The 22,922-nt window shown below is 46.9% G+C and overlaps 1 protein-coding gene across 1 annotated transcript in view; it reads left to right on the forward strand.

Annotated features, from left to right (window-relative positions):
- BDKRB1 (bradykinin receptor B1) overlaps window positions 1–20,962 on the forward strand; it is a 28,683-nt gene extending 7,721 nt beyond the window's left edge. Inside the window, exons 2-3 of the mRNA XM_039469399.2 lie at window positions 61–11,964; window positions 19,876–20,962. Coding sequence (XP_039325333.2) covers window positions 19,879–20,943 — 1,065 coding nt within the window. The 5' untranslated portion in view covers window positions 61–11,964; window positions 19,876–19,878 and the 3' untranslated portion in view covers window positions 20,944–20,962. The remainder of the gene's footprint in view (window positions 1–60; window positions 11,965–19,875) is intronic.
- The last annotated feature ends 1,960 nt before the right edge of the window (window positions 20,963–22,922 follow it).

Genomic DNA, 22,922 nt, shown 5'->3' on the forward strand with positions numbered 1-22,922 from the left:
AGAAGATATAAAAAATGTTAACAGTGCTTGAATATTTCCTTCCATCTTACATTTCTGCAGGAGTAACTCATTACCAAGTTCCCACCAGGTGCTTGTGAGACCCTCATGAGGCCGTAGAGTCACAGGCGCAGCGGCGATCCAGTCATGTATTCATGCAACATAGACTTATTGAGTGCCTACCGCTTGACTTTCCCTTCAAATCCGGAGTATCCTCTACAATATCCTGATGAAAAGCCACTTTTTTCATACTCTCAGTGATGGGGAGCTCATTATCCATTCCATTTTGGGATTCCTTCATTATTCATGTATTCATTCCTTCACTCATTCAGTAAACAAAACTTGCCTAGTCTGTCTCCATAAATGTCCCTCCTCCATCCAGGCATTGATCCATCCATCCATGCCAGAAACCTGGGGCTCATGGTTCAATGTACCTTCTCCTTCATCCCTTCCATCTAGTGGGTCAGCAGCTCTCTTTTATTTATTTATTTATTTATTTGCTTCTATTTTAAGCTCAGGGGAACATGTGCAGGTTTTGGGGTCATGGGGGTTTGTTGTGCAGATTATTTCATCACCCAGGCAGTAAGCCTAGTACCCATTAGTTATGTTTCCCTATCCTCTCCCTCCTCCAACCCCCATACCCTCCACTAGGCCTCAGTGTCTGTTGTACCCTTCTTTGTGTTCATGAATTGTCATCATTTAGCTCCCACTTATAAATGAGAACATGTGACATTTGGTTTTCTGTTCCTGGGTGAGTTTGCTAATAAGAATGGCCTCTAGCTCCATCCATGTTTCCACAAAGGACACGATCTCATTCTTTTTTATGGCTGCATAGTATTCCATGGTTGTATATGTACCACATTTTCTTTATCCAATCTACTATTGATGGGCATTTAGATTAAAACCATGCCTTTGCTATTTCGAATAGTGTTGCAATGAACATTCATGTGCATATGTATTTATGACAGAATGATTTATATTTATTTGGGTATATACTTAGAAATGGGATGAGCACCTCTTTTGGATTCTACTAAGTGTCTCCTAGATCGATGTTTCTTTCTATGTCCAACTATCATCTCTCATGGGTGCCTCCAATACTAATCACGATCATCTTCCAATTCTTATTCTCCACTCTGCAGCCAATGTGGTCTTTTAAGAATACAAATACAGCCAGGTGTGGTGGTTCACACCTGTAATCCCAGCACTTTGGGAGGCCAAGGTGGGCAGATCCAAAGGTCCAGAGATTGAGACCATCCTCGCCAATATGCTAAAACCCTGTCTCTACTAAAAATACAAAAATTTGCTGGGCAAGGTGGCAGGTGCCTGTAGTCCCAGCTACTCAGGAGACTGAGGCAGGAGAATTGCTTGAACCCAGGAGGGAGAGATTGCAGTGAGCCAAGATCATGCCACTGCACTCCAGCCTGGTGACAGAGCAAGACTCCATCTCAAAAAAAAACAAAAAACAAAAAACAAACAAAAAAAGAATGTAAATACATTCACGGGGAGGCTATTGAAAACTGTGTTCAGGAGCCAAGCCTTTGGGACTAGGCAGACTTGGATTCCACTTGTGGTTCTGCCCTGGGCTTTTCTTTGCTGTGTAGTCTTGGGTACCTCAGTTATCCTTTCTGAGTCCACATTTCCTCGTCTGTAAAATGTGTAAAATGGGGATAATGATGGTATCCACTTCACAGCACTGTTAATAGGATTAACGTATGAAAGCAGCCAGCATAGTGCCTGGAACATAGTTGGCACTGAACGTGCTAGCTTTGATGATAATGATGACGATGATGATGATGAAGATGACGACGGCAGTGAGTGTGATGGGGGCATCCTCCAAGGGAAACCCTTCAATAGTGTCCCACCCCTCTTGGGGTAAGGTTCTACAGCTGTAACATGGCTTGCAAGACCCTTCATAATCTGGCCCCTGTCTGGTCTCTCTGTCTCTCTCTCTGCTCCAGGCTCATTCTCTACCCTCCAGCCATTTGGATGCAAGAGCCTAGACAGATCCCAGAATATATTTCATTCCTCCTCCAGTGCCCATTCTTCCCACCCGGCCTGCACGCCCTCACTAAGTGCCCTGAGCTTGGAGGAAGCTGTCCACAAGTGCCCAAGGGAGCTCACTCATCCAGGGAATTTTGTTCACAGATGCCTGCATTACTCAAAGGAGGCTACAATCCAGGAGAAAACACAGGAAACCTGAGCAGGGCTCCTGGCAGGCAAAAAAAATTAGGGAGTCGGAGAACCTCCCTGCCTCTCGTTCCACCCCAGCCAAGCAACAGGAGCAACCCCTCAACTCCTGACCCTCCCTGGCTCCAACAAGCTGGCACAATGGGGAGAAGCCCAGGTGGGCTTAGAGAACCAAGCAAGGGACCTAGCTCCTGAGTCCTCCCTGGCCAGAGAGGGGTGAGAACATGACGCAGAGATGCAAACTGGACATCAGATGACCTTATGGGGATACTGGAGCTGCTGGAGCACAGCCTTCATGACTCAGAGCGGGGGTGTCTCTGCTGTAGACCCCAGCCATGTGCTGCATCATCTCTTTGTTATCCAATTCCTGACCCTCACGCAGCTCTGATCCTTCACCAAGAATGCGGGTGGGGAGCAGGATGAGCAGCAGAGCTCACGGTTTGGCAATAGCAATGGCTAAAAGTTTAATCGTTTCATTATTTGTTCATGAGAGTTTTATTCTGGTTTTAGTTTTTTGTTTTATTTTGTTTTGTTGGCTGAGGTGAAATAGTCCTAGGTCAAAGGGACCCATCAAAATGTTTCATGCTGACAACCAGTCGGAGTTTGCACGAGAACTGGTTCATGGTATGGAAACTGAGGCCCAGAGAGGGAAGTAACTTGTCAAGGCCATGCAAGCCTTAAGGAGGGTGCTCTGGAAGCTCTCTGTGTTCTTGGGCTGTCCATGCCTTGACAAACCGAGGATGCAAATTCTGTCACAAGAAAAGTCCTCGAAGTCCTTTCTTGCATGAGGAGCTTATGAGCCAGGGCTTGGGCTATTTCTACCACAATGAAAGCTTTGCATCTGGTAGGCCTTCTGCATGCTTGCTTCCTGCAGATCACCTTCACAGAGGCTGGCGGATGTAATTCACATGCTACAGTTCACCCACTTCAGCTTTTACTTATTAACCAATTCATTCAACCATCACTACTATCTAATTCCAGGACACTTTCATCATCCCCCAAAGAAACCCCGTATTCGTTAGCAGTCACATCCCATTCTTCCCTCCCCATGTCTTGGGGAAACAACTCATCTTTCTGACTCTAGATTTACCTGTTGTGAAAGAAGCCAGGCACACATTGCAGGGTCCTGTCTCTGTGGAGCCTACAACATGTGCCCTTTGTGTCTGGCTCCTTTTACCATCCTATACTGAGCTAGAATGTTTCATTGTTGGGGAAGAAATTTAGAGACCAGGCCATGGATTCTCTACCATGCCACTTGTGTGATCTCAGCATGCACTTTACTCCTTCCCTTCTGCTATCTTTGGCCTTAGTTTCCTCATCTGTCAGATGGAGAGATAATAAGTCATTACTCTAACAGGCTTCTGGAATGTAGATCAGGGGTCTCCAAGGGCTGCCGTATGTCACATTGGTGCGAAGGCCCCAGCACCAACAGACAGGGGCTTGGAGGTAGTTTCCTGGTTCATGTCTCACCTCTGCCACTTTCCAGCTGTGGGAATTTGAACAAGGTCAGTTAATTTATCTGTCTCTTTTCTCATCTGTTAAATGAAGATCCAAGTACTGTGAAGATTCAGTGAGATAAAGATGTTATGAGTTGAACAGAATTCCTCCACCCCAACTCATGTCCACATGGAACTTAAGAATATGACCTGATTTAGGAATAGGGTCTTTGCAGAAGTAGCTAAATTAAGATGAGGTTATACCAGTTGAGCCTTTCTAATCCAAAACTCTGAAATCAGAAATGCCCCCAAATCCACAACATGTTGAGCACTGACATGATGCTCAAAGGACATGTTATTGGAGCATTTTAGATGTTGGATTTCTGAATTAAAGATGATCAGCTGGTATGTGTTCTGCAAATATTCTAAAATTCGAAAACACAAACACTTCTGGTCCAAGCACTTGTGGATAAGGGATACCCAACCTGTACTGGGTTAAGGTGACCCCTAAATTCCATAACTGCTGTCCTTATAAGAAGAGGAGAAAAACACACAGACAGAGAGAAGGCCATAAGAAGATGAGGCAGAGACTAGAGCGATGCTTCCACAAGCCAGGAAATGTGAAGGATTGCCCAGAACCACGAGAAGCCAGGCAAAAACAAGGCATGGCTTCAGAGCCTCCAGGGGAGCCAACTCTGCCAACACCTTGATGTTGGCCTTTTGACCTCTAGAGCTGCGAGAGAACAAATGTTCATTGTTTGGGCCACTCGGATTTAGATACTTTGTACGGCAGCCTGAGCAAATGGATGCAGGTGTTTTAGTCGTTTTGAGCACGTGCTCACCGTGGAGTTGCCCATTACAATACCTGCAGGCCCCTTTTCTCAACAATAGGAGAGCACACTGGATGTTTTCCTCATGTCTTTTTAAGGCTAGAGATACTTGTTCGTGCAGCTCTCCTAAGAAACAATAGGAAATGCAGTCTTCCTAAATTGTAGAATTTTTTTTTAATGGAAAATACCGAGGCCTTTCCCATGGTCACACAGCATGTTATGGGCCAGCCCAAGCCCCCAGCGCATGAATCATGGGCCTGTGGTGCTGAGTGTAAATGTCCATCCCTGTGGACTTAGGACCTGGGCTCCCCTGATTCTTTCTTCCTTCCCCAGAACCAAATGGCAGGCCAATTCAAGGAGTCTCAGACCAGGATTTAAAAAAAAAAAAAAAAAAGGCCACAGGGCCCAGCTCCCAGCTTCCAGACAGCCCAGCCACCAACCCCACCCAGGTGGGAGGCTGTTTATAGACCCTGAAAGATGGCCAAAGACAGGGTTCTGAGACTCTCTGGATGCCTCTCTTCATGTTGAGTCACCCTTTGTGGCCCCCTCAGCCAGCGAGCAATGAGCTTCTGTTCCCTCTGCTCAGTTCTGGCCAACACAGAGCACAGTGTGTGTGGCCCCTTCTCACAATGACACTACCATTATCTTATGCAACAGTAAAATGATAAAATCAGGAACAGTGACTGTGGGATGCCTACCAAAGGCCAGCTGCATCACATTATCCCATGCGATTCCCAAACTCCACAATGTGCCCCACTTGACAGATCAGCAGACTGAGGCTCCAGAAGGTGGAACTGAAATGCTCCGGATTCACCTTCTCAGCAGTGACGGAGTTAGGGTGTCAACCCTGCTGAGGCAGCTCCACACCCAACACCTGCCCTCCCAGACTTTCAAATCAGACCTTAAGGACCAGCGACTTGCTTCTACAATCAGATTTGCTCACTGTCTCCCTGACCTCCCAAAGTACAGTAGTCCCCTCTTATCCATGGTTTCAGTTACCTGTGGCCGATACAGGTCTGAAAATATTAAATGGAAAATTCCAGAAATAAACAATGAATACGTTTTAAATCACACACCCTTCTGAGTAGTGTGATGAAACCTCATCCCATCCTGCTTTGTCCCACTTGGGACATGAGTTATCCCTTTGTCCAATGTATCCACACTGTATAAGCTACCCACTATTACTATATAGAAAAAAGCACAGTGTTATAAGGTTTGGTACTATCTGAGTTTTCAGGCATCCACTGAATGGATGGGGTCTTGGAACGTTTTCTCTGTGGCTAAAGGGAAACTGCTGTCCAGAGCTTTCATGCCTTTCTGTTTAGAGGACCACTGCATACTGTTCTGTTTCTTCACAGAACTCACAATCACAATTATATACAGGTTTCTGTTAGTCTGTCTCTATCCCAAGTCTGTAGACCCCATGAGGGCTGGGACAGTCAAGAATGACCACAGGTCTTCAAGAAAAGGTATGGTTAATTTCAGCAATTTCAGTTTCCTATGCTCAGAGTTCTGCAACTCACAGAAGCAATTTCAGTTTCCCTGGACCCAGAGTTCTGCATCCCCATCATGGGAACCAACATGATTTATATGAAAGATTAAAGCTCACAGCATCAACTTTATAATATAGCAATCCAATTCCATCTCTTTAAAACATCATAAAGAACTACTGGTTTCCAAGGAAAACACCTTCTTCCGTGCCCCCATTCTTTGCTGTACACATGGGTTAACTAGGCATCTAACTTGATCGAAAAATGATGTAAGAACTTTTCCATATGGCACTTGCTGCCAGATTAAGAGAGAAAGATCATAAAACTGAGAAAAGATGCATCAACATGTATCTATTCATCTTACTGGGAACATCTATATAGTGCGATACTGACATTTCCCACACAGTTATTTGATCCTCACAACAACTCTCAGAAGCATGCAGGACCAGAGCATTCCAGGACTGCCAGAGTCCCGGTTCTCTCCTGGAAGCCCTGCAGGTGAACGCCACCTGCTCTGAGCATTTATCTTTAGCATAAATCATGTTGGTCCCCATGCTAGAGCCACAAAATGTCCAAGTATGGGTAAACGGAGATGGCTTCTGTGAGCCACAAAACTTTCTGCACCTGCTCTCTCAAAGCACCCTTATTCTAGGCTGAAACTATCATTCAGCTCTCCTCCCGGAACCAAACCAAGAGCTGCACAGGGCCTGCTGGTGGCTTGGGGATATGGAATATTCATGGATAGAGTGAGTAATTGGAGTATGGGGCTTGAACCGGGGCTTTCTGACTCCAAGTTCCAAGTGAGCCTTCCACAAAGGCTTATGAACATGTGTGTGTTTATAGTACACATGCTGGTCCCTCCACCTATGATGGTTTTCTCAGCTTGCTTGCCTTCCAAACTCCTATTCAGCCCTGAAAACTCAGTTTAAATATCCCTCTGCCATGAATCCTTCCCCAACTCTGCATAATAGTCAAAGTTCTCTAGAGAAACATAACCAACAGAAAATGGATAAATATAGATGGATGTGTCATAAGGAATTGGTTCATGTGATTACGGAGGCTGAGAAATCCCACCATCTGCTCTATGCAAGCTGGAGACCCAGGAGGACTAGTGATGTAGTTCCAGTGGGAGTCTGAAGGCCAGAGACCCAGGACAGCCAGTGAGAAGGCGGGAGAAGACAGATGTCTCAGCTTGAAAACAGCCAGGCAGAGAGAACGAATTCTCCCTTGCTTCTCCTTTTCTTTGTGTTCAGGCCTCCGACAGGTTGGATGCCACCCACCGTGTTAGAGAAGACAACCCGCCTTACTCAGTCTACCAGTTCAAAGAGTAATCATTTCAATTAATCTATGAAAGTTCAACACCCTCATGGACATCCCCAGAAACCATTTTTAACCAAATATCCGGGCACCTCACGACCCAGTCAGCATGACATATAAATTACCCATCCCACTCCACCTTGAGCAGAACTCATTTTTTTTCCAAACCTCACACTCAGACACAGTCTCAGAACTTCATTGCCACTCTGCTTTCTACAACATACTGTCACCGGATGTCAGCTTGTCCTTGTCCTCAGCCATCCCAAGAGGTCCTTAAGTGGGCGGGGAGAGAACTGTGGTCATCTCTGCATCCTGGTGCCCAAACAGGGCCTGGGCCCCACAAGGGGTTCGGGACATGTTTGTTGACATAAGACAAGCTATTGCTATTCTTACATATAAATAGAGTTATGAATACACTCAGCAAATATTTGAGCACCTGCTACATATGAACCCTGTAGTAGCAGTAGGGAAGATGATCCTAATCAAAAGAGATCAATCCATTGCCTGGTGGAGCAGGTGGCGATAGGGCTGTGAAGAGCAGTGGAGCAGGGCAAGAGGAGGAGAGGTTATTTCAGGGAAGGGCTCTCTGACAGAAGGGATTGGTGAGGACCAGAAGGACCTGGGGGAGCAAGCATGGGGCTCTCAATGGGATGGCACTCTTTGCAGGGGAACGGACAGTGCAAAAGCCCTGAGGTAGGAGAAGAGGTGACACATTCAAAACAGAGAGAGGAAAGGCTGGGTATAGTGGGGAGTGCCTGTAAACTCAGCATTTTGGGAGGCCGAGGTGGGAGGATGGCCTAAGCCTCCAGGAAACTGAGACCAGCCTAGGTGACACAGTGGGACCCCGTCTCAAAAAACAAAACACACAGCTCGAGGAGGCCAGTGGAGTCAGGCATCATGAAAAGGGTGCTCTAGGAGACAGGTCTGCGCATGTGCGCTGGGAGACAGCCGGGTCTGCGCATGTGCACTGGGAGGTCTGCGCATGTGCCCTGGGAGAAGCTGGGTCTGCGCATGTGCAGCCTTGCCGACGTCCGGCGTTGGCGTTTTCCTGGGCCTGAGACAGAGCCACAGAGGAGTTGGGGGAGAGACGTCACACGGCCTGGCTTCGGCTTTGGGAGACAGAGAAATGCAGCCGACTATCCTGGCACAAGTCCCTTCTGAGCACGTGTGCGCTCCTGGGATTCTCGAGGCTCCCTAAGGAGGAGGGTCTGGTGATCCCCCTGAGCCCCTGCTCTGCCCCGGGCGAGAAGGCCTTCAACTCCCAAAGCAGGGCCACACAAGGGCAGGGAGTTCCCTATGGAACCCCTGGCCCAGTGGAGCTTTTTCTGCCAAGTGGGCATCTTCCAACCGCAGAGCCAGCACCCAGGCCCCTTCACTTCTGGGCTGGCTGCCAGGCCATCGACTCAGGCCAGGGCAGCCCCTGGAGCTGCCTGAATGCCTAGGACGTGCTCAGGTCCACACTGTTATGCAGTAGGTCCCCCAAACGTTTGTGCTTTGCTAAACGTACATTTAGGATTTTCTGCTTATCCCCCTTACACTTTGACACCCTCTGCTCACCCCATCCGTTCCCCACTTTCTATGTGCCAGGCACGCGTGCTCTTCTAGGGTGGCATTCGCCTGACACCAGGTGGGTGTTCCGTACGTGTTTGCAGAATACAGGGGAAAGCACTCAGACCCCGTACTTAGAGAAGAGCGGAGGATTACACCAGGACTTCAGTGATGAATGAGCACCGAGCGGGGAAGGTCATTTTCAGCAAATGCTCACAGGCAGGATGCATTCAGAGCCCATTAGTCACTCACTCAGCATGGAAGGTAGGGGTGGTTCTGGGTGTTACGTGACAAAATCCAGGTGTTTCCAGAATATTAATCCAGCAGAAGGATAGACTGAAGGAAAGAAATCAGAAAGCTAGGAGATTGGTTTAGAGTCCTTGGTTGCAGACTTGAACGTACGTTGCATGAGTTTCTAAACCCAGTGATGAGAAGAAAGGTGTGATGGCCAACAGCCTTGGTCGGAGGTGAAAGGACATGAGCTGGAGCACTGTGAGGATGCTGCCCTTCATATTGGCAAGAACTCTGCCCAGCTGTGGCTTTCTTTCCTTCGTCTGCAACTGGAAGAACACTGGAGACATCAGATGTTGTGTAAGAACTAAGAATGAACCGCGGAGATGCTTAGCATCTGGGTGCTATTTGTAGAGGTGTGCTAGGTGATATGTATTAGAATCTTGGATTTTGAAGAACCTGGTGGATATGACTAGAAAAGTAAAGGAGAAAATAACTCCAGCACTGAGCGACTAGAGACCTGGAAAGTGGTCCTTGATGTCACAGTGAGCACTGGGAACTATATGTCCCCGGGGCCTCAAACCCCAGACTCACCTTCCCTTGAATACACATCCAGTATGTTCCAAGCGCAGGCATACTACAGGGAGTCCAGCCTGCCCAGAGTGCCCCCTCACTGGTATTGACACCCAAGGGAAGATTGGCCTGTCTGCCTCATGGATATTAAGGACACCCCAAGGAAGGTTGGCCTGTCCTCTATTTCCAGAGGCAGCCCTTTATCCTCCATGGCCACCTCTTCACTGAAGTACCCAAGAACTTCATCAAGCACAGCACACATCGGACTCCAAGGTTTAACCAAACTTTATGAAGGCTGTGGGAATTACAAACGAAACTCAATTCAGAAAACGCAAGTGAAGCCTCAGCAGAGGGTCCTCAGTGCTTTACCACTTCTTAGTCCCCTGCTGCCTTCTGCCATGTTATAGGGACTGCTTTTCTTTTACAGATTTGGGGTCCTCTCCCCCTGCCCTTGGACAGAGACAGTAGGAGACCCTCTGCTCCCCTGAGCCCAGGCCTGCCTCCCACTTCCCGTCAGGTTGAGCCACAAGAGGAAACATGGGTCTTCTTGAAGAACTTTCCATTCCACCTGCCACCACCTTGGCAAGGCGGCCAGACACATCTCCAAAGTCCGGCTCACTCGAGCCAGCTCTCTTCACGGCCTGTCTTCCAGCAAGAGGCAAATCAGAAATCAGACCCACACGTGCTCTTCCTGGCAGAACTGGCCTTATATGCATTCCTGGGTGAATAAACAGGGAGACGTCTCCTAAGAACAAATGCTTCTCAGAAACAGTCCAGTCTAAACTCATATTGAAGGGAGAATAAGCCAGCCATAGGCTGGAGAGACCCCCACCTACATTACTAAGTAACAGGAAAGGCTAAGATTTGGAGCCTTCCTCTGGTTCAGATCTATTCCCAGAATGATGGAAGATGCTTGCCTATTAACAATATTTTTATATTAAAAATCCCACTCAGGAAGTCTCTTCTGATAAGAAGGAACCATCCTCTAAGGCAATTCCAGCGTCTTCCCTGAAATGTACATCCACTACTGAGCCTTGGATTGCTATTGCTTCCCACTGCTTCCACAATTTTAAGGTCTTCAGCAACAGGAGAAAACAGCAGGAAAATCTGAAGTGCAATTGGCTGCCTCTGAGATGTCACTAGCAGAAAAAGGGAACACGAAGAAAAGGCAAGATTCAAAAGTCGGGCTGGACGCGGTGGCTCAAGCCTGTAATCCCAGCACTTTGGGAGGCCGAGGCTGGTGGATCACGAGGTCAAGAGATCGAGACCATCCTGGCCAACATGGTGAAACCCCGTCTCTACTAAAAATACAAAAAATTAGCTGGGCATGGTGATGCGTGCCTGTAATCCCAGCTACTCAGAAGGCTGAGGCAGGAGAATTGCCTGAACCCAGGAGGTGGAGGTTGCGGTGAGCCGAGATCGCGCCATTGCATTCCAAAAAAAAAAAAAAAAAAAAAAAAGATTCAAAAGTCAGAGGTGACACTTTCTGTTCCAAACATCTGGGGGATCACCTTTTCAGAAGTCAGACTCGAAGCCCTGCATTCTGGCGTGAGTGAGTTCTTCTACAGGTAGGGATGCTCCTGGAAAGATCTTAATTTTTAAGATGGCAGGTAAGGGGCCTTCAGTTGGAGAATCTTACCAGTTGATTCTCAAAGCCAAAAATGTCTTACTGTCTGAAACATGTGGTCCTGAGTAGTTCAAGTTGACCCATACAGACTTATATTTGCAGACCTGCCAAGGAAGATTAGGAAAAAATGTGTCTGATCTTACTCAACTCTGAACATTGCATGAGTCAAACATTTTCCTAGCTCTCTGTTTGTGTAATAGGTTCATGCTTATGGATTCTTGGCGATGTATCTTTCACAAACAAAATTCAAGAGACCATTCAAAGTGGCTCCCATGAAAGCTGCTGCAGAGCCCAGACATTCAGGAGCCAAGAGTGAAGGGAGCAAAAGCCATCTCTCAATGTTCACTGAGACTTTGCGAGCCTTAGGGCAAGTTGGCAATGCCAAAACGTGTCTTAGGGCACGTTTGTCAATGTACAGGTCTTGGGCGGGATTGGGAGCCTCCACGAATGTTACCGAAGTAAAGGGGGAGACGGTAGCTGAATAATCTCTCATCATCCCTAAAGTGCAAAGTGAAATGAGAATGGAGTTCTCCTTCCAAATCCACTTGGAGTGAGTCCCGAAAAGACTCACTTTTACGGCAGTTCCCACAATGACATCATCGGGGCAGAGGTTATATAATTTAAAGCCACATTTCGACAGAGCTTCCCAGAAGAGAGAACACCTCTGAAGGCAGCTCTTACCACAGAAAACCCAGCTAAAGTTGTGAACACCTTCATTTGCTGCCTGGGTAAGTAAATGACCACCTTTTTTTTTTTAAATGAGAGTACAATATAAGAGGAAATCTGTGTCTCTTAGAAAAACAAAAAACTTCTTTTGCCCATAGTCCTAGCGACTCAGGAGGCTGAGGCAGGAGAATGGCTTGAACTTGGGAGGCAGAGGTTGCAGTGAGCCAAGATCATGCCACAACACTCCAGCCTGGCGACAGAGTGAGACTCCGTCTCAAAACAAACAATACAAAACAAAACTTCCTTTTATACCTACCTATTGGCAAAATTTTCTGCTTCTTTGAGGAAACTTTTAAAAAATAATTCTAAATCAATTTAAGAGACTTTTATTTTACGCCTAATTTGGGTCTTAATTGCTTTTCCAGAACAGGAGGAGGAGGGACAGGTTTTAGAACTGTTGGGAAGGTTCCAGTAGCTCCTCCTATCAAGATCAAGTGAAACTTGTCAGAGCTGAATGCAGCCGCCGGAGCTCGCATGGACTCTGACCAGTTACAGCCTGCAAATTCCGATTCATGAAAATTAAATTAGTCTCTCTGGGATGGCTTACAATATTTCATAAGACCAGTAACTGATTGAGTTCTTTGTGTCTTGAAAGTAGCATTTATTATGTGACTACACTGATGGTCTTTAACATTTATGGCTGTATTTCCAATGCCTTTATCATCATCGTGCTGTTGAAATTGAAGTTGGCCAGGCGCGGTGGCTCAAGCCTGTAATCCCAGCACTTTGGGAGGCCGAGGCGGGTGGATCACGAAGTCGAGAGATCGAGACCATCCTGGTCAACATGGTGAAACCCCGTCTCTACTAAAAATACAAAAAACTAGCTGAGCGTGGTGGCGCGTGCCTGTAATCCCAGCTACTTAAGAGGCTGAGGCAGGAGAATTGCCTGAGCCCAGGAGGCAGAGGTTGCGGTGAGCCGAGATCGCGCCATTGCACTCCAGCCTGGGTAACAACAGTGAAACTCCATCTCCAAAAAAAAAAAAAAAAAAAAATTGAAGTTAATTTGAAGAATTCACTAATTTGTTGAAGAAAGTCACACTCTCTCATAGCCAAGGTTAAAATGCTCAGAATTCAGAGAATACCATATAGGAATTACAGAATTGTCATCTCTAGTAGACTTGCCCAATGTCCCTTCTGAGTTCTTCAAATAAGATCACATATTACTAACAATATCTGTAGATACTGTTTATTGAGCACCTACTATGTTCCAGGCAAATATCAGAGCTAAAGATAAAAACTGGCAAAGGAAGATTTCTCCTCTCTGGCCAACCTTATAAACACAGACAGCAGGAGGTGAAGACAGTCCCTTTAAAAATAAACCCTACATGAGCAGACACATGCTGTGGCTGCAGTGGCCCCAGCCACCTCCCGATCCTGGGGATTGGGGTGGTGTCCACTGGCCTGATCAGATTCGAGTTAAAATTTCTGCATAGCTGGTCATCTCCAGCTTCTGGACCAGGGTGCAGCCTCTCCCCCTGTGCTGTTTTCCCACGGCTGCTGTAATTAATTAGCACAAACTTACTGGCTTAAAACAATGCAAGTTAATTATCTTACAGTTCTGAAGGTCAGAAGTTCAAACTCAGTCTGGCTGAGCTAAAGTCAAGGTATTGGTCTGGCTTTGTTATCTGCCCCCATGAATCAATTATCTCCCACTGAGTCCCTCACACAACACATGGGAATTATGGGAGCTACAACTTAAGATGAGATTTGGGTGGGGACATCGCCAGACCATATCATGCTCAACACCCTCCCATCTCTTCTTAAACCCTCAATGCCCCAGCCTCTCCACCCCAGCTCAGGACCTCTCCTTCTTTCTCCCTGAGAAAACCCAATTGATCACAGGACAGTTCCACAGATTCCCACCTGCCAGCTTCTGTCACCATAGACCTCATCAGAGGTAGCTAGAAGAGGGATGGCCAAACCATGTGCTGTGCACACTGCTGGGCTACCCCAACAGTCAAAAACTATGTCCCCCCAAAATAAGTATTTATAGGTAGAGAGAGGAAGGAAGGAAGGAAGGAAGGAGGGAAGGCAGGAAGGAGGGAGGGAGGGAGGATGGGAGGAAGGAGAGATGGAGGGAAGCAGTATAGAAAGGAGGATGAGAGGGAGGGAGGGAGGAAGAGAGGAGGGAAGGAAGGGAGAGAGGGAGGATGGGGAAGGAGAGAAGGAGAGAAGGAAAGAGGGAGGGAGGGAGGAAAGCAGATGGGAAGGAGGGAGGGAGGAAGGATGAAGGGGAGGAAGGGAGGGACGATGGAAGGGAGGGAGGGAGGGAGGGAGGAAGGAAGGGAGTATGGGAGGGAGGGAGGAAGGAAGGAAGGGAGGATGGGAGAAGGAGAGAGGGAGGGAAGCAGGATAGAAAGGAGGGAGGATGAGAGGGAGGGAGGGAGGAAGAGAGGAGGGAAGGAAGGGAGAGAGGGAGGATGGGGAAGGAGAGAAGGAGAGAAGGAAAGAGGGAGGGAGGGAGGAAAGCAGATGGGAAGGAGGGAGGGAGGAAGGATGAAGGGGAGGAAGGGAGGGACGATGGGAGGGAGGGAGGGAGGGAGGAAGGAAGGGAGGGAGGATGGGAGGAAGGAGAGAGGGAGGGAAGCAGGATGGGAGGGAGGGAGGGAGGGAGGGAGGGAGGGAGTAAGGAAGGGAAGGGAGGGAAGGAAGAGAGGGAAAAATGGCCAATAAAATGGTTATATTATATTGATGGTGTTATAAAGTAGTTCTAGACAAAAACTATTTTCCAAAAACTCTTTAAATATATGTATAAATATGTATATATATACACCTACTTACATTAAAGCAAAATAAAACATTTTTTGTTAACTGAATATTTAAAAATAAGATAAGCAAAATCATTGTTCTTGCTGCATATTCACATGCTGCAGTTTCTTGTGCCTGACACCATGTCATTGGCATTTTTCCCAAAAATTCCCAAGTATTTTTGTCAATGTGTTCTTGTTATTTTTAATTTTTCCATGTAATTGCCTGAAATCTTTTTTACACAAGTTTTACAATTAACAAATTTAAATTAGTGCCTTCAGTTGACTCTTCTCTTGAACCATAATATATTGAGAAAATGTTCTCTCTGCAGGTGCTCAGCAATAAGCTCTCAGCAAATTCTGCCAGGCAGAGGCTGTTCTCCAGTCCAATTCTTTGCATATGAAATTACAAAAATATTTTAGCCCAGATACTTTCACAGGTGCTGTCTTTTGGCCTTAGTTCAGGATTCCTTTCTTCCACAGAGTTGTGTTGTTTTGTTTTGTTTTGTGAGATGGAGTCTCACTCACAGTGGTGTGATCTTGGCCCACCACAACCTCCGCCTCCCGGGTTCAAGTGATTCTCCTGCCTCAGCCTCCCAAGTAGCTGGGATTACAGGTGCCTGCCAGCACACTCAGCTAATTTTTGTATTTGTAGTAAATACAAGGTTTCACCATGTTGGCCAGGCTGGTCTTGAACTCCTGACCTCAGGTGATTCACCCGCCTCGGCCTCCCAAAGTGCTGGGATTCCAAGCATGAGCCACTGCGCCCAGCCCACAAGTTTTGTTTGTTTGTTTGTTTTTTTAAACAAGATTCAAGCTTCTGTACCTATTTATAAGTTTTGAATGTTTGTCAAATTTAGATACTGCAAATCATAGGTTTTCTCAATTTCATCCCATTTCCGTACAGAACATGAATTTATGCATTAAAAAGATTCTTCCCACAAATTGAGATATTCCAGAGCTCATTATAGGATTTCAGAATTACGTCTTGTACAGCATTGGATTTTGATAATTTTCTGATACATTTTATAATTTTCTGCATACCAGCTTCGTTTTCAATAATTATAGTCCCACTAAAACTTTGAAAGCTGATGTTTTGGTGCTCTATCCATTGAATAACTTAAAATTTCCAACAGATTTGGAACAAAATTCAAAAACTTAGAGATCTGTTTTCACTCACTGTTTAATAGCTGATAATGGGCAAATAAAAGAGAAAACACATGAAAGTCTAGTTGTTCAAAAGACTTCATGAACAACTTTATCACAAGTTTGTAGTTCAGTAAATCTGTGCATGTCTTAACATTTTGTAAATTTTGTCAAGTACATCTATTTCAATTTATAGAATATTGACACTTATTTATATGCAATAACACATGTGTGTGCACCACGACCTATTCCAATCACATTTCTGTTTCATTGGTGTCTTAATTTAGTAGGAATATTATTGTTACCATGACACTGGACTCCACCAAAACTTGTGTTTTATCCTCACAAAAATGCAGTGACTTTATTCCCAATGTGGAAAATTGAAACAATTTAAAATAGCATTCACAAAAAAGTCAGTTGTTTCACTTTGCCAGAATGAATGTCCCAAACCCCAGTTTTGCTTCCATGAGCTGGATGAAAGAGGGAACTGTGATTGGAATTAACAGGTTTTTCTGTCTGAAGAGTCTGAGGATGCCGGTGTTGAGCTTTTTTTACTTTCATTGATGTTCTTTTGGAACCAGAGCACAGTCAGCCTTCACTTCCACTGTTGCACGTGCACAAGAAAAGCTGGAACTGAATGTGAGCTGAATTAACTTAAAGAACAGTCGTTTGATCTAAGGGAAAAGTCATGCCTCCCAGAATGATCGTATAACAGCGTCTTTTGCAGCTACACAGATGAGACCCAGGTCTTAGGGTGCAATGTTCTTAAAATTACTCATTTCTGAAGTAGCAGCTCCGTGTCTTAGGTTTTCTTGCAATCAGTGAAATTGCTGCAGCCCCCATAGTGATGCAAATATCAGTAAACATTCTGTGCAATTTATCTGCTCATCAACAGCTTCCTTGAGCGACAGAAGTGCAGTGCTTAAATTTCGATTAAACATTTGTTTTTTAGCTCATCACTCCAAAAGGGTTTATTGCAAATTCTTTAAGTATTGCCAAATGATAAAATAAACATGGCTTTGGATTTATGCCCTGCAAAAAATGACCAGACTATTTTAACAAGAGTCTCCAGCATCCTCCATATGTTCTAGGCAGGGACTGCTCAGCTTCTGTGTGCCACGGACAACCACCAAATCATGATTTGCCTTGTCTCTTGCCAATCTGTCAGCCAGCAACTCTGCGGCTTCTGCTCTTTTATCTAATCTCTCCCTTGGTGATTTCATCCAGACTTGTGGCTTTAAATACCATTCCTGTGATTACAACTGCCAGTTACGTCTCATCATCCCAAATCTTGTCCCTGAATACCAAACTTGTCTATCTCATTGCCTACGGGACGTCCCCACGTGATGTCCAATTTGTATCTCAACCTTAGCAATTCCAAAGTTGAACTCCTGATCTCCCACTCCACATACAAAAAGCTGCTTCATCTTCATTCTGCCATCTTCCTTTCCTCTGATGACAACTTCATACTTCCGGGTGTTCGGTCCAAAAGCTTTGGCACTGTCCAATTCCTCCTTTCTCCCACCTGGATCCAACTGAAAATCACGGTGTTAGTACCTCCAGAATGCATCTAGGGTCTGATCACCTCTCACCACCTGCACTGCTACTCTTCCCAGCTATCACCTGCCAGCATGTTTATTTATTGTGAGTATTGTTTATCAATTCTTTCTCCTGCTAGGCTTATATACACACTGAGAGCCGGGATTTTTGTCTGCTGTATTCATTGCTATGTCCTAAATACCTAGAACAGTGCCTGGCACATATTACGTTCTCAGTAAATACCTGCTCAGCAAATACATGACTGGAAGAACCAGCGAATTATATCCCAGTGTGAATAATTCCATGTGAGTGACATGACAGAATGTCACAGCTAGAAGGGCCTCTTGAGGTCATCATGTCTCCCTTAGATAAGGAAAGTCAGGCTCAGAGACATAAACTGACTTGCCCGAGGTTACATAGCCAAATGTGCTCTTCCAAGATTAATTCTCTGCTACACAATATCTTTTGTTGGTATCTGTGAGGCTTTGCATGGTTGAAGGAATCTCAGACATCACCTAGTAATAACAATCATGATGGTGACAGCTAACGTTTGCCGTGTGCTATTGATGAGTCAGAAACCCTGCTCAGCTCTGGGTGTATATTAACCTATCCAAGTTGGGGAATAGTGTTTAGGCTCTGAAGCTTGTCTAGAACCCCAGAAATCCCACAGTGTAGGCAACTGCTCACTCTGCAGATAGGATTTTGTGGGTCCCTGAGTTGGCTGTGGGAGGTTTTGCTGACAGGAGGCTACAAAGCCACGAGCACAGGATGTGACCTACCCCTCATGGGACCACAGAGGGCTGGAAGACAGAGTCTTCCCTAAGGAAAGAAATAGAGTTTTCTATCCCTCTTCTGGTGTGACTCAGCATGGAAGCATAGGAGGCAGGTCAGGATATGAGCTTGAGCTGTGGGGTGTGTGCAGACCAAGGTTCATAGCATACACTGTACCCACCAGCTCTGGATCCTCTGGCAAGCGTGGGAGGCCAGCCAGCTGCATGGCTGTGAACACAGCTTCTGGGGTCCATGCAGACCAAGGTTCCTAGTGTAGCCCTGTAATCACCAGCCAGGTCTTCTCTGACAAGCTGGTTAACTTCTCTGAGCCTGGCTTCGCCATTCGCCAATTGGTGACAGGTGCAGCGGAAGAGAACGGACAGAAGCACAGGGTCTCCATCAGGCTCTCGAATCAGACTGCCTGGGTTTAAATCCAGGGTCTGTTGACCAGCTGGGTGACCTCAGGCAACTCAGGGTCTCAGCACTCAATTTTCTAATTGGCTAACTGGAGATGACAATGGCCCCCACCTTGTCTGGCTGCCGGAAAGATTAAATGAGAAAATACTTAAATGTGAAACACTTAGAATGGTGCCTGAAACATGGAGACCATTAATACCATCTAACAAGTGTTAGTTGTTATCCTTATTTTATTTGTGCTTTCCTTTTTCTTTCTTTCTTTTTTTTGAGACAGGGTCTCAGTTTTCCATCAGCCCAGGATGGAGTGCTATGGCATAATCACGGCTCACTGCAGCCTCGACCTTCCAGGCTCAGATGATCCTCCCACCTCAGCCCCTTGAGTTGCTAGGACCACAGGCATGCACCACCATGCCTGGCTAATTTTTGTATTTTTTGTAAAGACAGGATTTCACCATGTTGCCCAGGCTGGCCTTGAACTCCTGGGTTCATCTGATCCACCCACCTTGGCCTCCCAAAGAGCTGAGATTATAGGTGTTAAGTCACCACACCTGGCCATACTCATGTTTTTCAAGCCCATAAGAGGAACCTCCTAGCATTGTCCCCACCCTGCCCACCTCACTGGTCCCAGCCCCCAACAGGTCAGCTCCCTTTGCTGTTCCCGGGCTTCCCACACTTCTGTCTCAAGCCATGACCTCTGCCTCCATGTCTGCAGCCCCATGAGGCTGGGGCTGCTCTGTCCTGCATATCTGCAGTGCCCGGCGAGGTGCTGGCATGAAGTAGGTGCTCATTAAATGCCTGTTAAGAGGTTAGTAATAATAATAATGGTACTGTTGTTACTAAGACTAATCACTACCTTCCAAAGTCTTTCCTCTACGCCAGGCAGCGAGCTAAGCACCCCATAGATGCTATCACCATCCCTCCCATGATCCCACAAGAAAAACCCAATTCTCTCCAATGTTTAAAAAGGAAAGTAAAAGTCAACGTGTCTTAGTAGCTCACACTGAGTGGTTGTACCAGGATTTGGACTCAGGCACCATGTTTTAAACCAGAGGTCAGCAAACTTTTCCTCTGAAGGAACAGATGGTAAGTATCTTCAGCTTTGCAAGCCAGACGGTCTCCATTGCAAGCACTCGGCTCACCCTTGTAGCATGAACGCAGGCCGTAGATAATGCGTCCATGAATGCGTGTAGCTCTGTGCCAATAAAACTTTATTGGCCATAGGTGACAGGCTGGTTTGGCTCATAAGCCGTAGCCTGCCACTTCCTGTTGTCTTCTACCTACTGTTCATTTCAGGTCATGTACACAGCAACCTGGGCCCCTCTACAGCTCCAGTCCTCCAACCAGAGCCAGCTCTCCCCTCAAAATGCTACAGCCTGTGACAATGCTCCAGAAGCCTGGGACCTGCTGCACAGAGTGCTGCCCACATTTATCATCTCCATCTGCTTCTTCGGCCTCCTGGGAAACCTTTTTGTCCTGTCGGTCTTCCTTCTGCCCCGGCGGCGACTGAACGTGGCAGAAATCTACCTGGCCAACCTGGCGGCCTCTGATCTGGTATTTGTCTTGGGCTTACCCTTCTGGGCAGAGAATATCTGGAACCAGTTTAACTGGCCTTTCGGGGCCCTCCTCTGCCGTGTCATCAACGGGGTCATCAAGGCCAATTTGTTCACCAGCATCTTCCTGGTGGTGGCCATCAGCCAGGACCGCTACCGTGTACTGGTGTATCCTATGGCCAGTCGGAGGCGGCAGCGGCGGAGGCAGGCCCAGGTTACCTGCCTGCTCATCTGGGTTGTGGGGGGCATCTTGAGTATCCCCACATTCCTGCTGCGATCCCTCAAAGCCGTCCCAGATCTGAACATCACCGCCTGCATCCTGCTCCTCCCTCATGAGGCCTGGCACTTTGCAAGGATTGTGGAGTTAAACATTCTGGGTTTCCTCCTACCCCTGGCCGCGATCATCTTCTTCAACTACCACATCCTGGCCTCCCTGCGAGGGCGGAAGGAGGCCAGCGGTACACAGTGCGGGGGCCCCAAGGATGGCAAGACCACAGCGCTGATCCTCACACTCGTGGCTGCCTTCCTGGTCTGCTGGGCCCCTTACCATTTCTTTGCCTTCCTGGAATTCTTATTCCAGGTGCAGGCACTCCGAGGCTGCTTCTGGGAGGACTTCATCGACCTGGGCCTGCAACTGAGCAACTTCTTTGCTTTCATCAACAGCTCCCTGAATCCAGTGATTTATGTCTTTGTGGGCCGGCTCTTCAGGACCAAGGTCTGGGAACTTTATAAACAGTGCACCCCTAAAAGTCTTGCTCCAATGTCTTCATCCCATAGGAAAGAAATCTTCCAACTTTTCTGGCAGAATTAAAACAGTATTGAACCAAGAATCTTGGTGTTCTTATCAATTCTTTGTGACATAATAAATGCTATTGTGATAGGCTAGTTACTCCCATAGGTTGGGGGTTACCTAATTCCTGGACTTTACGAAGGTTACTTTATATGTTAAAAGGGACTTTACAGCTGTTGCCAACTAAAGTCTTGAGATGGGGAGATGATCCCGAATTATCCAGGTGGGCCCAATATAATCACAAGGGTCCTTATAGGAGGGAAGCAGGAGGCTCAGAGTCAGGAGATGTGACAGGAGATGTGAAGAGAAGGAAGAGGCCAGAGGAATTCAGGGCGGCCACTACGAGCCAAGGATTGCAGGCACCCTCTAGAGGCTGGAAAGCGCAAGGCAATGGATCCTCCCCTGGAGCCTCCAGAAGAAATGGGTCCTGCCAACTCGTTGACTTCAGCCAGGGAAACATGTAGGATTTCTGGCCTCCAGAAGTGTTAGAGAATACATTGGTGTTTTGTTTTGTTTCATTGAGATGGAGTCTCTGTCGCCCAGCCTGGAGTGCACTGACGTAATCATGGCTTACTGCAGCCTCAATTTCCCAGACTCAAGGGAACCTCCCACCTCAGCCTCCTGTAGCTGGGACTACGGTGTGCATCACCATGCCTGGCTATGTTTTCTATGTTTTGTAGAGATGGGGTCTTCCTGTGTTGCCTCGTCGGGTCTCAAACTCAAGGGCTCAAGTGATCACTTTGGTCTCCCAGAGTGCCAGAACTGCAAGCATGGCCACTGCGCCCAGCCCCATTTGTGTTTTAAGCCACCGAGTTTCTGGTAATTTGTCATAGCGGCAACAGGAACAAATACAAGTGTCCAGTAAGGGCCTCTCCTATCACACTTCCGTTTGTCCTTTCAAAACTTTCCATGCAATCTGCCGGGAATGCAAGGATGATATCGCTAGGATAGATATAGCTATTCTATCTTCAAGGAACTTACATACATCTAAGTATTATAATATAAAAAACAAAATGAGAAATTGCATGAGCACAGCACAGATCCAGCATCTTGCGTCTTCAGAGAGAAAGCAGATGAGTTCCGTCTCAGGTTAGCAGAGAAGACGCCGTGAAGGGAGTCAGCCGCGAGCCTGGTTTCAACAAAGGGTGCAATCTGGATACACGGAGACGGGAGGAAGGGCTGGCAGGTGGAGGTGGGAAAGCGTGAGCTGCTCACGAATGAATGCTTGTGCATGCTGTTGTTGAACTCATAACGCACTGGTGCGCGTCTTGCTACGAGAGACCCAGCAGTGAACCTAACAGTGTCTCTACCTTCCAGGGGCGCACAGCAACTAGGACAATAATTAAGAGATTGTCACAGAGCAGGATGTCTGCCACCATCAGGGGGAGGGGTGCCATGAGAACCAGAATAGGGCTGCAGTCTGTGTGGCTACAAGGGATGGTTAGAGACGGGATCCCGGAGGAAGAGACACATAAACCGAATCCCAAAAAATGAGAGGCTGGCCAAGCAAAATGGGAGAAAAGAGTGTTCCAGACAGAAGGAACAAAGTAGGCCCAGAGACAGGTGAGTTATAGGTTCAGAGGGAGAGGTGGTCCAGAGGCAGATGAGTTACAGGTTAGGAGGGAGAGGTCGAAGGACAGCAGAGGAGGAGGCGGGTCACGCAGGGAATTGGGGCTGGAGGAGAATGGACAGGTTTGGTCCACGATGGTCAATTCACCCAGGAAGCATGTGGGGGCCCCACTGAAGCTGGAAAGTATGGCTGTGTTGTGTGAATTTACTTGGATAATGCTTGACAGACCCAGGAAAGGGTTGCTCTGGAGTAGGGTTTAGCCAGGTAGACGGCCATAGGTCATGGGAGTTGGGGATCCCGGTCAGACTCTGGGGAATGATGGAGAGGGAAGAAATGAGCACAGGGGGAGAAAGAAGTGGTGTGAGATTAGTGTGTTAAAGGACGGAGCAGTGAGAGAACCTGGGTGACAGAGCAAGAAGGAAAAGAAGGG

The sequence above is a fragment of the Saimiri boliviensis genome, chromosome 2 (assembly GCF_048565385.1).
Source record: "Saimiri boliviensis isolate mSaiBol1 chromosome 2, mSaiBol1.pri, whole genome shotgun sequence".
NCBI lineage: Eukaryota > Metazoa > Chordata > Mammalia > Primates > Cebidae > Saimiri > Saimiri boliviensis.